We start from the raw sequence: 16,229 nt of genomic DNA, 5'->3' as shown, positions 1-16,229 counted from the left end.
CCCTGTAAACTGGAAACATGGTTGCTTTTCCTCAACAAGCACGGCCTCTGCCTGCCCCAAGAGAGCTGCAGTCATCAAAATTGGTTTTAAATCACATTTACAAGTAGCCCCAGAACCTTGTTAAGATGTGGAAGATCCCCATCTAGCCTGCCCTGGCTAAGACATCTTTAAGACAAAACCTAGCTCTGAGGATACAGCATTGCCGGGGGGTCCTGTTCTGAATCTTGCCCTTTTGAAAGTGCTGAATCGCAGCATCAGCGTAACTTCGGTCTTGGGCTTCACTCTCAAGTGGGTTGAAATAACCAGGGAGAAGGCGGCTCAGCCCTTCCTACAGTCCTTTGGGCCAAACCAGCTCTGGCATAAATTAGAGAAGTTTAGTGGCTACTCTCAGTTCCACTGGCTTTTAATGGTCTCCAGGGGCCCGTTATGCTTGGGAGACTCTGGACACAATATGCTGCAGCATCATTCGAGAGGATGATTCCTCCGGGCAGGCTGAGCTCCTGCTGCCTTGATTGGAGACTCTTGCTTCAGACCAGAAACAAGCTGCAGAGCATGGACTGGTCCAAAGCCTTGAGTTATGTCTGATACACACCCTGGCCCCTCAGTAGCACCTCCAGCAAGAGGGCAGGCTGCAAAGCAGAGGAGTGCTGCCTGCTTTCAGCCCACCCGGGCCAGCCAGGGTGGAATGTACGTAGCCTTTGCATGCCAAGGACTACAATTGGAGATCTGGTCACAAAACACAACCCCAAGACAGCCTACATGGCACCAGAGAGCCACTGCGAGGTAACTTCTCTTACGTTTCTCTGCTGACATCAGCGATCACCTTCCCTGCTTGCTGTACCCTGTGCAAGGGTCTCCGGGTAAGCCGGTGCAAGACGCTGCTCCCGGGGCAGAGCCCAAATGGCTGTGGTGGGAAGAAAAGGCTTTCCTGCTTTCCTAACTAGAGCTGAAGGATAAAATCAGACCCAAGCAGACATTTTGCTTTAAAAAGTCTCTAAGCATGAGGGATGCCACTCCTCCCTCAATGGCACCATGAAGTCTGATTAACAAGACAAGTGCTGCCCACGGTTACAGTCAGGAGGTAATGAAGTCTTCAGCTGGCATAACTGGGGCTACCAGTTGGTGTCCAGAGGACACTACATGAGGTTTCCAGTTAACCCAGTCACCTCTCTTCTGAGCCTGCCCAGGACATTGCTGGGCTTCTTTTCCAGAGTCCCCAACAGTTAATTTTAAAAGAGAAGATGACAATATGGATTCTCTCCTTAATTAACAGTTTTATTAAATAACCCATTTCAAATTAATAGTTAAATTCTCTAAATTTATATCATTCTATTAACCATAATCTAATCTCATTAACCTTGAAATCCCCAGTCTTAACTACCCAATTCTATACACCATGGTGCTAGCAGCTAAACTAATTAAATGACCTTCAAACTATTTCTCCTTCATGTATTGGCATTATTTATCTTTGCTCATTGCTCTTCCTTCAAGCTATCACAAAAATCTTCCCCTATGAACTCTGTTCCTGCATGTACACAGTACTAGATATGCCACCGCTCTTCCTTGCAAAATCCGTCAGCGATGTCTCCAATTTTACTCTAGCTAATATATTCCAACAGCAGTGACGGTTAGCGTGCTCACTCCTCGGCTTTCATTCTGAATACCTGATGCTTCCACGTCTGCATTTATTTTGCTGTCACTCATTGTCATTTCTCAAAGAAGTCCTTAAAGCAGTGACCTGAGATTTAACTACACAGAGAGCTCCCGTTCTGAGCTACTGGTAGACATACTGTGTGCCATGATCCTCAAAAACATCTTTCTTAATCTCATTCTTTGAACAAGTTCTTCTTTGATTTCCCTAAATTTTGAGCACATTGACCTCTCCTTAGAGGTCCAAGACTGATGATGCCGATTCTTCCTGGGCTGATCCAGGTTTAGCTTGAAAGTCATCCCCCCAAACCATTTTGTTCAATGAATTTCCAAGGAAAGGGAGATCTTGGCATTCTTGCTGTCTACTTTGACAGGGTCGGAGTTACGGCAGAAGAGAAATGTAGGGACTCTTTTTCTATAAGCTGTAGAGAGTTTGTGACTTCTATGACCTTTCTGCAATAATAATTTATGGAATAAGCTGCAGTATTTAGGGCAATGAGACTACAGACAACAAAGCGGGACACTATCTGGCTTTCATCTAAATTAATTTGACTAGATAATCATGGTGAACAAAATATATAGGCCTGCAAACACTTCTATTTACCTCTTGTCTTCTGTTTTCTGGAAGTGAATGCAGCAGCAGATTTTGCTTCTCCAGTAGAGGGTACTGGGCTGCATATTCTACTCTAGTGGATGTATAGGGATGCACTGTACTTCAAAGAGAAGGCACAGTAAGAATGTGCTATCAATGAAGAAGTGTGCAGCCCACTCCAGAGAGCCCACAGATCAGCTTGAGAAGGAGGCATTTTTCAAAGCTCACAAACAGAAAGTGCCACTTCCTATCATTTAGTTCTGCCACATGTAACATGCATCCCTGAATTTCATCTGCCACTTTACTGTCCTTTGCAGCTGGAGAGCTCACTTGGGCTTCCATAAACTAGAGGAGAGCCTAGAGGAGTGAAGAAGAGGACCTACGCTTGCCTGCAAGCTTGTGAACTGCAGCCTCACTTTCTTGATCACACTTCTTTGGATTTGAATATACGCTGCCATTGTGGAATGCATTTCCCTCTATCACCACCGCTTCAAAATAAAGATCAGAGTTGAAGCCTTTCATAGGCTTTATGGCTGCAACATAGCTGAATCTGTATCTCAGCTAACTAAATAAGGGCCCTTCTGAAGACACCATCTACTATGTTTTGGTCTAGACATTAGATTAAGCATTTTAAATCAGAAGAACTGCTGTACTGGGTCTGACCAATGATCCATCCAGGCCAGCATCCCCTTTCTGGATGCCAAGGGAAAGAACATGTAGGAACAGGATCTCCCTTGCTCTGTTCTTCCCTGCCATCCATGGCCTAAGCTGTTCCTCATTTAAAAGCTGCGTCCGGATCATAGTGGTCAGTGATTGCCTACCAATGTCTTCTTCAGAAATTCATTTAGTATTTTTCTGAACCGACTGACACCTTTCATCTCCACAACATCCCGTACCATGAGAGCCACAATTTAATTATGCAGCTTGCAAAGAAGCACTTATTTTTATTTCTTTTAAGCTGCTGACTATTTTGTTAGGAACGCACTTTCTTTAGCTATGTGAAAAATAGGCTATAGTCTATCTGACATTTTTATACCTTATTTTATAAATCCTGAAGATATTTCCATTCTCTGTCCTCTTTCTTCTAAGCTGCAAGTCCTAATTTATTTATTATCCCTGAGTACAGATGCCACTCTGTGCTACTGATCATTCTTGACAGAGGATTCTCAAATCTTTCCTACCTCTGAGCAAATATATGGACAATATTTTTTCTGATGGGTAAAGTTAAGCGCCAGAAGAGGTTACCTAGACAGGCTGTGGAATCTCCATGCCTGGAGATATAACTTGATTGGACAAGGCCCTCAGCAACCTCCTCTATACTCACAGTTATCCCTGCTTTAAACACGAGGTTGGTCTAAAGATCTCCTGAAATCCATCTGAGCTAACTTTTTGATGGAGTCTATAATCCTACTCCTACTAAAATCTTTTTAGATGGGGCAGAGGCAGAAATAAATGTTATGTTCAAGGTATGGGCCCACCATGCCTTTATTCTGCTACAAAATAAACGTTTTCTGGGATGTTTCTTGTTTGCTTTCAGTTAATTCTCTAGCATTTGATTTTCCTCTCTGGCCTTTGATGAGCACTAAGCTGCTGTTCCCAACGATCTGCTTTTGAGTAATGGCAGCTAATTTTGAGTCCATCACCGTATGTGTATGGTTAAGATTGTTGCTTCTCATGTGCATTATTTTGCACTTGTCAACACTGAATTTCATCTGCCATTTTACTGCCCACTCAGTATTGCAGGCTTCTTCTGCGACTCTTCATACTCGGCTTGAGATCTGACTATCCTGAACAGCTCTGTAGCATCTGCAAATAAGATTCTACTGAAACCGCAATGAAGATAAATGTCTTCACCATTCTGTTTCTTTAAATATCAGTGAAGGGAATACTCCTGGCTGCTCAGATTGCAAGCACTGCAAATATTTCATTAATTCAGGAAAGCCTAAGAGTGAAATAAACAAACCTAGGTCCCATTTACATTACAAAGAGCTACTATACTGCAGGAACTGGCTACAGCACAGGAGCCCAAGACACAGCTAATACAGTTCAGCACAGGATCACAGCTCAGCCCCTTCGGTGGGTTTTTGCTGCCCCACATGCTGCCATTAGAAGTGTCCTTGCCCCGTGTGCAACTCTTGCATTTCTCTGGATCAGAAAGATTGATTGGTTTCTCTCTGGCGCCTGGGTTGAGCAAAATGCCAAACGACATTAGTAACAAAGGTAAATCAGATTTCTAAAGTGCACACTTGTAACAGTCAAAGGGATTAATAGTAAAAGACGGTTTGTTTTGTGAAAATGATTAACCTGACAGCAGTCTCTTTGAAATAAATCAGTGTCTTCATTTGGCCCAGCTAAGGAGTCCTGGGTGGGGAGGCAATCATTCTCCCCTTTCCCAGGGATGGAGAGATCCCAAGGACCCACAGATCCCCCTTCCCTTTGCACAGGCAATGAGACACGCGCCCCCCATGTTCTGCACTTCAAGGGTTTGGCTGCGCTGACCCTCCTTCCTGAGGCAGCCGGTCCAGCCCCACCCTGCAGATCAACAGACAACAATCTCTTACAGATGGCCTGCTGGCACAGCAAGCCTTCTCCAGAGCCTCACCTGTACTCCCTCTCCTGAAAGAGCTGAACAAGACTGGATCTGCCAGACTCTGTCCCGGATTGTGTGTAGGTTCAGTCCCTCAGCAATCTCCGAAGCAGGGGCAGCCGTCAGCAAATCCTGCTTGTTAGCAAATATGAGCACGGGGACTCCACTAAGCTTTTCTTCATCCAAAAGCTCAGCCAGCTCCTATATCATTCACAAGGGAGTGTGGGGGGGAAGGCAGAGAGAGGGAAGGGAAGAAAACCTTCAACCACCAGCGGTTGTCTCTAATTAAAAATATATTTAGGCCAAATGCTAGAAGAGCGTGTTCCAGTGAAACCTAGATCTTATTATAACAGAGCAAAAATGTATACAATCATCTCTGCCCAAGGTTCAAAAGCTATTTCTTCCAATTACAGGTTACAAAAATCTTCATCTTGGTCTGAAATTAGCAGTGCCTTGAAGCCTACAACTCTGTGTTTCACCATTCCCTGTTCCCATGAGACCAAAATTGATGAAACAGAAAAAAACATGTAAATTGACAATATGAGGAATCTGTCTTAAGTTATTGCCTGACTGGCATTTGTACCTGAGCAGCCATTGACACCAGCCCTGAGATCTTCGCTAATAATGAGTTTCAGATGTTTGTTCCAAATTTTATACGCTGCAATTTGAGTAGGAGATGACTTCCCCCCCCACCCCCCCCCAGAAATGGAAATCTCCCTCCCACAAGAAAGTGCTGATGCTTTTGAAGGCATTGCCTAGCTGAAGACAAGCTATATCAGCTTTACTAGCTGGATTTTGGCTTCATACGCACAGCACACATTGGGTGGCATCTTGAGAAATGGGTTTGTTCATTCAAAACTGGGTGACTCAAAGAGATTCTTTTAATAGGTCAAATCTGAATCTGCAGTGGATCAACGATGGCTGAAATACTTCATGTCTAGGGTTGTACAACGGCCTCATGTGAAACAAGCACACAGTCTCAAGTCATTTCCCTATGTGAACATATGACAAACCCAGTAGAATTTGAACCTGTAGGCACTGCTGGCATTACAGATAGATGAGTACTGAGATTTTTGTGGGCTCCTTATTTAGCTGGAAAGACCCCATGCTCTCAGATACTGTCCTAGTGTCTTTCATTCAGTGGCCAGAAACTTTTGGATTAAATGAGTGCAGTTGGGGAGATGCTGAACTGCAGTGGAAATCTGACTCCATCCCCCCAAAAGCAATGTTTAGTTTGGAAACCAGGACGAGAGAATGGAGTTATAAACAGAGTTGGCTGGGAATTTTTCAACAAAATAGGCCTTTCATCTGACACGGCTGATTTATTGAAACCAAAAGTGTTTGCAGAAATATGAGGGGTCCAGACTGACTTTGCCTGTCTCAGGCAAGTGCTCTAAGCTTCTGCCTCCTCTCATTCTCTTTTGCCCAATGACTATTTAATTACTGATATAAAATTAAATAGCTCCAACACGGGAAAGATTCCCCCCACCTCTAGAACAACCAACATTTCTGCTGTTTAGGGTGTGTCGATGATACCTGAGAGGCAAAAGATTAAGTGCCTCCTTCAAATCAGGCAGAACAGAGGGCTTTATGCTAAATCTCCCATGTCTGGGGGGGTAAATCTGTTGCTAGCTATTTTGGGACACTGTCACTTTCTGAATTTTACAAAAGAAAAATCAAAAGTACTATTTTTGTTCCATCCAATACGAAATGTTACAAAACATCAGAACTTTGCAAAACAGAAATCTTATTTTCTGGCCAGTGCTAGTTACAAAGTTCTTAAGTTTTTTTTTTCAGTTACATCCAAAAGACAATCAAGTCAATATGATTTCCATTTCAACTTTGTAAATAAGAAAAGAGGATTCCTCAGGGTCTTGGTTTGGCAAAGTTTAAAGGACTTAGAGAAGTTTTTGCTTTCAGTATTAGGCCCCATTTGCTATTATTGTATAACTTTAATGAAAACCGTTCTATTTAAACAGAATTAGGCTACCTATTTTCCTTGTTTCACATCTACCAAAATAATCTGCATTGATGTTGAAAGGCAAGTCTCTTGAAATGCAAATTTCTCTCATAAACAACAAAATCATCTTCCTAACTTTTGTGAGCAAGGGGCACTCAGAAGCACTGAATTACTTCAAAGGAAGCTGGGCATAAGTAACTTACCTGACCTGTTTCTTCAAACCTCTTCCTATCTGCACTGTCAATGACATAGATCTGAAAAAGAAATGAGAAGAAAAATTACTCTTCCCAGAAGACACTCTTCCAAAGTATCATGTTCTTAAGCAAGCCAAGCCTAATAATTATGCTTTTAGGCACAAAGATCCCCGGTATTATTTATAGCAAATGTTGACAAAACTTTATGACATTCTGAAATGAGAGGAACCACCTCTTTTAAATCTGGGGGGGTAGACAGCCACGTCGGTAGGATCAGAAAGGAGCTGGGGGCAGTGCTGGGGATGCTCTCACCATATCCACAGCATCTATCATCTGAAGAAAACAGGAGACTGCCTAGTATCTTTTCAAATGACCAGCTTACAAGCTGAAGCTGAGTGCAGGAGGGGAAGACCTGAGGAGTCAGACATGGTCTCTCACCCTAGCAAACAGTGTACTAGCACTGCACTGGTGTGACCATGCCACGTTTCCCTCTAGCAGGGTTCATCACCTCCCCAATAAGCCACCAAAGCACACAATGGCACTCAGGGGACAGATGATTATACTGGGGGACACTGAGTTCCTCTCAATCAGGAGATCCTACTGCAACCTCCTGGAGCAACCTGGGGAGGAGGGCTGGATCCAGCCTGCGAAACTCCATCTTCAGCTGCCAGCTTGTCCACCAGGACGATGGAGAAGACATGGAGCAGCTGGCTCACAAAAACTGACAGCAGAGTCCTGCCACCCCCTCACGGCTGGGCACCGCATTTCATGGTCCACGTGGAGGTCCCAACCAGATACCTGTCCCCTGGTATGAAGAAGGGTGGGTCCCCTGTCCCGCAGGGTCCCTGCCTTGGGAGGGGGTCTCCATCCTCTCCAAGCAGCATGGCACTTGCTGATTTCTGTCTGTAAATGCAAACAAGCCTTCTCGGCGAAGGCAGATCTGGGTCTGCACACGCTAAAAGGCTGCTCAAAGGCCCCGTAGATATGTAATTAGTAAGTCCAGCCACCCACCTTCCCCCTAGCAATGCTATTGCAGTTCAGAGCGCACGAGTATCGAGCTACATCTAAAGAAATGGGAAACCTTAGTATAACAATCAGACAAGAATTGCCTGATATCCCTTTTTCATTACTTGGTATGGGAAGGTTTTTGAAGGAGAAGGGCGCTGGGACAGCAGACAGGGACAGGACTGGTGACAACACTGAGCATTTTGCTTGCAGTCCCTGCCATTCCCCATCAGCGGTGATTGAAGCTGCTAGCACGTCATCTACATGCTCTTTGGTGGCTTACAGGGAGCAAGTGTCAGCCTGGTTTTCAGGGAATAGATGAGCACAGCACCCCGCCATCAAGATAAATGGCATCCTTGCAGGCAGTCACAGCATAAGACTCCACGCTTCCAGGATAATTTCGACCAAATAGTAGGGGGAGGGAAGATCTCTAGCAGCAATATCTATTAAACTGTAGGCCCTCCCTTAATGAGCAGTGTTAGAGTTGTTTGAAATGGGACCAAACACACAGCAGGAGAATCTGTATGCCAGGCCCGAGGAGGTAACCCAGCAACCTCGCAGACCTCTCTGCTGATCACTTGGGGTCTGCAGTCTTCCCAGGGCCAGGCTGATGCACACTGACAGAGGCTGGGGGACACACGGAAGGGCTGGACACAGCTGCGTGGGGATGTGTCAGCAGTGCACGCACGTTCTGCCACGGGATGGGGAAAGGCCCGTGGGCACACTGTGACACACAGCCTATCCCGCAGTGCGATCCCAAGCATGTACACCAATACTGTGTCAGCTACGCCCATCCTCCCTGCCCCTCCCAAGATCCACACCATTTGAGGTAGGAAACACAGATCAAAAGAAAGAAGGAAGCTGCAGGGCTGGCAGTTGTGCTGTGGGGTGAAAATGGACTAACATCTGTCCTCCTTCAGGTCATCTCAGGGGAAGCTTAGCAACACACAAACGCAATAGGCGAGTGCTATTTCTCATCTGAAAGGTGGCACCTCCCATATTACGGTGCTTCTCTAACTGGCAAACAAGAGCTCCAAGTCCCAACCAGCCAGGCTTTCTCCTGCAGTGCTCCACTCCTTGCTAGGGAGCTATTTTGCAAGATGAGAATTGGAGACAACAGCGCTTGGGGCAAAAGCCACAAAAGCACAGCACAGAGAAGGTAAAGTATGTGCGGAGTGCCTACTTCCAAACCAGAAAGCACTGTGCCAAATAGCTGCAGGTGCCTGTCTGAATATGCAATCAGCCAGATATCCACGCCTTATTTGCCTGGGTTAAGCTTCCAAATATCACAGGTGTGTGATGCAAGACCAAGCTCTCATTCAAAGGCACCTGCATGGATTTGAATTTGCAATCACTTCCTGCTTTTTAGTACTCTTTAGAGGGTCCTTTCTGCTTTGTGCAATATAGTTTAGGAGAAGACAGAAGCAGGGGGTCCTGGGAACTGTAGTGTATCTCATCTCCACCTTCCTTCTATGGCCAAGGCCACACAAGAGCGTGTTTCTGGCTGTGGTGCTTGGTAGCAGAGTTCAACAGTTTGAACACCCATTGAGTACACCATGTTGGACAAACTGAGCTTGAGAAAGAAATTCCCGTAAAGTTGGGTGCCTCCTTTGAGCAACATGCCAAAACAAAACCTGGAGTAAGTGGGTTGGGCAAAACTGCAAGTGGTGGGACTGGATGAAGAAATAACATGAGGGATGAGTTGGCTCAATTTACAGATGCACAACCTGCACCAGGATTGTCAGAGGGTAAAATTAGTGGCTAAAACAGGGATGAGGGCTGGCAGAAGATAGAGAGTCATCAGCATATACTTGATCCCAGTTTTGGTGTGTATGGACATAGTAAAGCACTGCACTAACATGCTGACAGCTCCCAGGCTGTAACTGGGTGTCAGCACCAGGTGCAAGCAGGGGAGCTCAGGTCCACGTGCACACCAGTTTTCCCTATGAATTCACAACACTTGTTTCCCCCAAGCTGGTTCTGCTTCTATCTTGTATGAAAGCAAGGGTTTTCTCTATACATTGCTTTAACTGGGGTGGGAGGAGGGCAGGGAAAACAACTGCTTTCATCTCCTTCAGTCTTCGATTTCACCTGTTTTTCTCCACCTCCCATGCAGCACACACTGGGAAGGGTGGAAGCCCACAAGATAATGTAGCTCAATACCTTTGCCAGCAGAGACTGTCTTCCAGATATTGTTTTGTGGGTGTGCAGTCTCTGCAGCCTGAGCACCTGCCATGGCAGGCGAAGATCCCCTAGCTGCTGCTTTGCAGTGTGGACTTTGATCTGCATACCTACTGCCTCTCCACCACACACTGCTGCAGAGCTTGGACTCAATGGGCACAATCACCTCACAGTCACGCCATGTCCCCTTTCTCAATGGCCACAGAGGAGTACACAAAGTGTGTCCTGCTAGTTTCTCAAACCCAGATCTTTCCCTTAGGGAGATCTCACCATTACTCTTTCCAAAAGCAACCAACTGGGTTTATGCTGTGGTGGCTGCCCTCAAACATCAGATTCCAAGTTAAGGCTGAAAAAGGAGGATCTGCACAAGAGATTACTGAGGGTTTATTAGTCCCATTTAAATAACAGCTTCATTTGGACAATGCTTTCTAAATCTGCAGGTGCAGCCAGGCCCTTCAGGACCCCGACATGACCCTTGGAGCAGCGTCCTCTTCCTAGTCGCTCTAATCCTCCTGTGGAAGTGCACTGAAGCTCCTGAACCTTAGTGAGTCTGTGTGTGTGTCAGGAGGGAGGAAGGGCATCTTTCCGAGAGCTTCCTGCTTTCCCATGGGAGCTGTGCAGTCCTTGCCTTTTCTTTGCTCCCACAGGCAACACTGCTTGGGATGGGAAGAGGCCTGGAGCCCCCAGCCTGCCATCATCCTGGCACATGTGGCTGCCTGTTAGAGGTGCTCTTTGAAACTAGCCAGGACAGCACTTGGAGAGTCCCAGGGTAATGTGCTCTGGCATGGAAACAAAAAGGTCCTGCATTGTAAATATAATTGTAGTCATCTGTGGCTAATTGTAAGGTAATTGCACCGAAGATGTCAAAAACATTAAAGGACAGTCTTATAATTAACAGACCAAAGGAAAAAGCAAGGGGTCTCTCTGTGTCACTTAGCCAGAAGCTTTCCTATCTGATGCTAGACATAGCATTTAATTCTGGTGTGTCTCAGTTTCCCCAATTAGAAAACAAAGGCACCATACTGACCTACCTCTACACATGAGGCTTAAGTCACTAATACCCACGACAGGTCTCCAGAGTCCCCAGTGAAAGGAGCTATAGATGGGCAAACTACAAGTTATTAATGTTCTTTCATTTGAAGGAGGCTGAGATGAGAGGAAAGGAACTGGTTATAACCAGCACCATCCTATAAAAGTAAAAACATACAACTGAGCGATTTCTCCAAACATCACTGTATTTTTCTTACTGCACCCAACCAATCTTGCCACTTCACTCAGAATAACTCCTGTTACAATGGCAATGGTGTTGCTGAGGACTGGGACATTACATTACTTGTTCCTGAATTTCTGGCTGAGACCTTGGAAAGCCATTGCATGAACACAGCATTCAACTGCAGCCAATACTCACAAGGATATCAGTGTTTTCAAAATAGTTCCTCCAGTACGGCCTGATCTTCCTCTGTCCGCCTATGTCCCATACGTTCAGCTTGAAGCCTTGAGACTGTACACTTTTGATGTTAAATCCCTGGAGAGAGCAGAAAAAAAGCCACATAGAGCATAAAAAACCTAAATGGCTGGATCACATACATAAGGAGACATTAACACTTGATATATCCCATGGCTGCAATATGCAGCGACATGGGCTGGGCAGACACAAAGATGGATCGGCTGTGGGAGAGGTGCTGGCAAAAGTGAACACAGCTGCCAAACCATCAGTTTGCCAGTGTTCTTGGGTCAAGGGTTGATGCTGTCATGGCTACAGAGACATATGATGCAGTTAGTGCCCTAGGAGGGCTCAGCAGGGTGGGTGCAGGAAGAGGTGGGAGAGCTGCAGATAAGGAGAAAACAAGGGCGCTGTGAGAAGCAGGACTGAGCTTGTGAAAGCTGAGTAGAGAGTCCCAGCTAACACGAAGCCAGAGGTCTTGGCTCGATTCGACACGACACAGCTAATGCCGGGCTTAACAGAGCAACAGCTGCACATCTGAAGGGTCCATTTCATCAATTAGAGCACCAATTGAAAGGGCATTCAAGTAGAAAAACAGGATGTGGCATGGGCTGGCAACATGCTGCCACACCACCCAGGGGACTGGGGCCTGGAATTGGGGTGTCAGGGCTGGGACCTTTGGGAGGCAGCTATGGGCTAGGGGGAAGCATCTCCCATAGCTCTCTAGCAACCTCCTCTGGTCAACACAGGAGCAATGCTGCAGTGCTTCAGATGGAAGACATCCCTCTCCCCAGCCCCAAGGCTCAAAAAAAGGAGACCAGAGGCATCAGAGAGGGAATACTGGAATATGCAGGACCCTTGGCGCTGGCTGGGTGAAAGGTGCAAGGAGACAGGGGCATGCCCAGTGCTGCAGCATGCCCTGTACATGTCCCCTGTTTGGCAAAGAGAACAGGAACAAAGTCTCACCCATGCAACCCTAGCATGACCCAAAAGCCTTCTGCAGAACTCCATGGCACTCATCCACTTTTGCACCACCTGATAGATCTGGCCTGATGCTGTCTGGCTCCTTCAGGGAGCCTCCTCTTATGCAGAAAACACACCAACTTAATGGTGCACCAGGCTCCAATTGCTCCTCCTTTTACTGAAATACTCTGCTGAATCATTAGTGCTTTGTATAATAAGGCAAGTGGGACCTTAAGAACTGCCTTGGACACTGCCTTCCTCACCTGTGTTGGCGTGATGTGGCTGATATCCTCAGATGCCAGCTGTTTCAGGAGTGTGGTCTTGCCTGCATTATCCAGTCCCAAGAGGAGGATCCTCACCTCTTGGTCTGGGGTGCTTTTCAGTTTACGCAGGATTGACAGTAAACCCTAAATCCACAAAAGAGATTGTAGTTGTTATTTCCCCCTCCTTGACTTTCCCCCACCGCCACGCCATGTCCTCCTCCCTTGAAACAGGTTCTGTATGGTGGCGGATCCCAGGACACCTTGAACCCCTTCCTAGAGTCCCTATTCCCATTCCCTCTTCTACTCCTCCCCCTCACTCCTATTTTCCTTCATCTCCAAGAGTAACAAGGTCTCAGACAGCACAAATGTTGCTCAGTGGGGTGCACCACTGGCTGCATTGCTCTTGTCACACAGCTGTTTGGCACTCCCTGTGCCAGGAAGACAGTGCTTATGCATATCATGTGTAGGAGCTGCAAACCAAGTCCTTGCGAGCTCTTCATTATCTTTATCAGAGGGAAAACCCCATTAATTTAATCTCCCTCCTAGTTAACTGCAGGTTACTATGTACCTGACATCAGTTCTTTTCATAGTAACTCCCTGATCATCTCAAACCCCGTTTATCTGTCTAAAACATGCTGGACCCATGGGGCACGTGCAGTTCTGATTCTCAGGATGTAGCACTTAACAACTATCTCAGATCACCACACATCCTCGCTAAGAAAAGCACAGTGGATTTCAGTCATTAGCCAGGCTCAGCTCTCTGAGCTGACAGTATCACTCAGGATTAGGAAATAGAATATGCAGGTCAGCTCATTTACAACCGTGCACGTTACAGCAGCACACCCAAGCTTTTGTCAGTGTCACCGCTCACAGACCTGCACCTCTCTAAAATGGCTGGGAAAATATTCTGGATCCTGGCATGTAACCGAGAGATGCAAATCACCCGACTGCCATCTGCCTCTCACTGCCCAGCCCAGCCCCACAGGAGAAGGGCAGTTGCAGCTGAGGGCACAGGAGAAGGCTGCAAGTCCATGCCTGCCTGGGTGTCCTTGGACACAATGCCACGCTGCTCTGCACACCCCTGCTTGGCAGGGACTGCTCCTCGGAGCCTGAGCAGCACACACCACACTGATACCCAGTCTGGGACACAGATGCTCTTACAACTAATTTACCTGAACAAATCCACGAGAGGAATATACCTACAGCCCCTTCTGGAGCCCTGAGGAATTCTGCTGGGTCTCTCCCAGACAATTCCCATGTTGAAGCCCACTAAGACCCAGAGCTGGGAACAAAGTTCAAATATCAGCACAAACCTGGGCCCGCAGGGGCCCATCTCTCAAGCTTTTTTGCTCTCCCATTTGCAAAATGGAGACAATGCTTCTTGTCGACCTGCAAAGGTGAATCAGTTAAATGTCATGAAGTGCTTTGTTGCTATGAGGAACTACACCCTCTAAATATTCCTGCTGGGAGCCAAGGACGATTTGAGCCATGAAGGTTGCTCCCGATCCCCTCCAGATCACAGCAATCAGAAACCTGTCCTCAAGATAAAGAGCTGCAGGACACGGTACAACTGTCACCGCTGCAATGTGTCCTCTGCCTGTAGTAGTGCTTTTCTGCTGAATCCTGGAGAGCCCCACCTCAGCCATTTGGAAGCCGCCACTTTCAACTGCTCATCGCACTGATCCGAAGTGGGGAGCGTTTTGGAAAGGACATAGCACTACAGGTCACGATGTCAAAGCTTTCAATAACACAGGATGAAAACACACTGAGATTCAAATGCACGTGAGATTTGATCCACCCTCTAAACATTTTGGATTTGCAAGTAATTTATCAGTTTTCCATTTAATTACCAGACACGGCTCAGAATACATGCGTGATGTGTAAGAAACAGAGAGAAGAGAAGGAACTTAGTAAAACTGGGTTTGGAGAATAGCTGTTGAAATTTGCAGGATTGCCACTGTTACTGTGCTTTTAAAAAGCACTGTGGAAAGCTGAGGTTCAGAAATTCAGAGCTCGTGCAAGGAATAGCAAAACTGCAGTCCTACAGCCCAATAAGCAGGCTCAGGGTATCAACTACTTCATAAGTAGGCTGGTAAAAAAATGGGAATCTGGGCCCCGCTCAAGAGCTGTTAATCAGGAACGGGCTCTGCTTGGTAGAGGGTGCCATGCCTGCACAGTAGGCACAGTAAATCCCTAAACTGCTTTTAGTCAAAGCGTACAGGCCTGTAACATCATGGGCTGAGCCCTGAGGGCCAGATGCTCACAGCTGGCTCTGCCCATGGGCCCACAGCTAATGAATTTGAAGGGCTGTGTTCAGTGCAGCCAGTCACTGCAAGCCCTCCCAACCCAACCTCTCACCTCCCTGGCCACACTGCCCAAGCCATGCTCTGCCCCAGTGACAGTCTGTACTTCCATGTGTCTCAGGGAAGAGAAAAGGAACAGCAATAGAAATATCTCTAATGCTTATTTGTTTATATGCATGTCCTCAGTGCTCTTGACATCATTAAAAAACACAAGTTTTAACTGCATGACTAGCAACACATTTTCTTTTCACCTGCAGTCAAATTTACAGTTGTGTTTGTTGGCTTGTAAATCCATGGGTTTCAGCTTGGTGTAGACAGACCCCACAGGAGCAGGAACTCTAAAATTCACACATTCTCCCTCCTTTCCAGGGAAACACTGAATTCCCCATTCTTATGGGCCTGACCCAAAGCTAACACACACCAGCCAAAGTGCTACTGCCGACCTCAGAGAGCTCTGAATCAGGCCCTATTATTTTAGTTTATTGCTCACAGTTAAAAAAAGGAGACTGTTGAAATGCTAATCCTATTCACAGCACCACTTGCTAAGAGGAGAGCAGTGTATCCCAGAGCAGATCAGGATTAGGAGCCTTTATATTTCAGAATTCAACTCCAAAATACTGAGCGCAAAGAAATGTGTTACAAAGTATTGCTTATCTACCACGGAGCAATTCTCAGGGGTCGGGAAGAGGAACAGTTGTAAATGTTAATAGAGCTTCTCCCATTGTAGACGGATGCTATTTCTGGGCTAGTATGACAGCCTATGAGAAAACGATCAGCGTCGTTCCATATTCTACTCAAGTGACACTGCTGCATGGCTGATCACAGGATTATCTGGGGTAGCCAATAGAAGAGAGGATATATATAGAAATAAAAGTATTCTCTAAGGTATAAAGTAAGCTGATTTAAAAGGCTGGAAGACAAGCAAGCCAACATAGAGAAGTGGACTTTATTTCAGTAGCTGCCAGCATAGGTTACATGGTCTGTATACACAACTTAAATCAAGAGCCAAATAATAGCAATGGTTACTATGATTGTTACTATTTTGTAAATATTATGTAAACTTTCACCCAGCATTCTCCCTCTAGTT

At 46.2% G+C, this 16,229-nt stretch overlaps 1 protein-coding gene across 1 annotated transcript in view; it reads right to left on the bottom strand.

Moving 5' to 3' along the window:
* The window catches only part of ARL3 (ADP ribosylation factor like GTPase 3), a 30,520-nt gene that overhangs the window by 7,952 nt on the left and 6,339 nt on the right, over positions 1–16,229 (bottom strand). The window contains exons 2-5 of the mRNA XM_032988557.2: positions 12,840–12,983; positions 11,578–11,694; positions 6,993–7,043; positions 4,845–5,030 (exon numbers count right to left, since the gene is read on the bottom strand). Of these exons, the coding sequence (XP_032844448.1) occupies positions 4,845–5,030; positions 6,993–7,043; positions 11,578–11,694; positions 12,840–12,983 (498 nt within the window). The remainder of the gene's footprint in view (positions 1–4,844; positions 5,031–6,992; positions 7,044–11,577; positions 11,695–12,839; positions 12,984–16,229) is intronic.

This window comes from Tyto alba, unplaced genomic scaffold, assembly GCF_018691265.1.
Source record: "Tyto alba isolate M040663 unplaced genomic scaffold, T.alba_DEE_v4.0 Super-Scaffold_1, whole genome shotgun sequence".
Taxonomy (NCBI): Eukaryota; Metazoa; Chordata; class Aves; order Strigiformes; family Tytonidae; genus Tyto; species Tyto alba.
The sequence above is the reverse complement of the archived record's forward strand: the minus strand, read 5'-3'. Positions and strand labels throughout refer to the sequence as shown.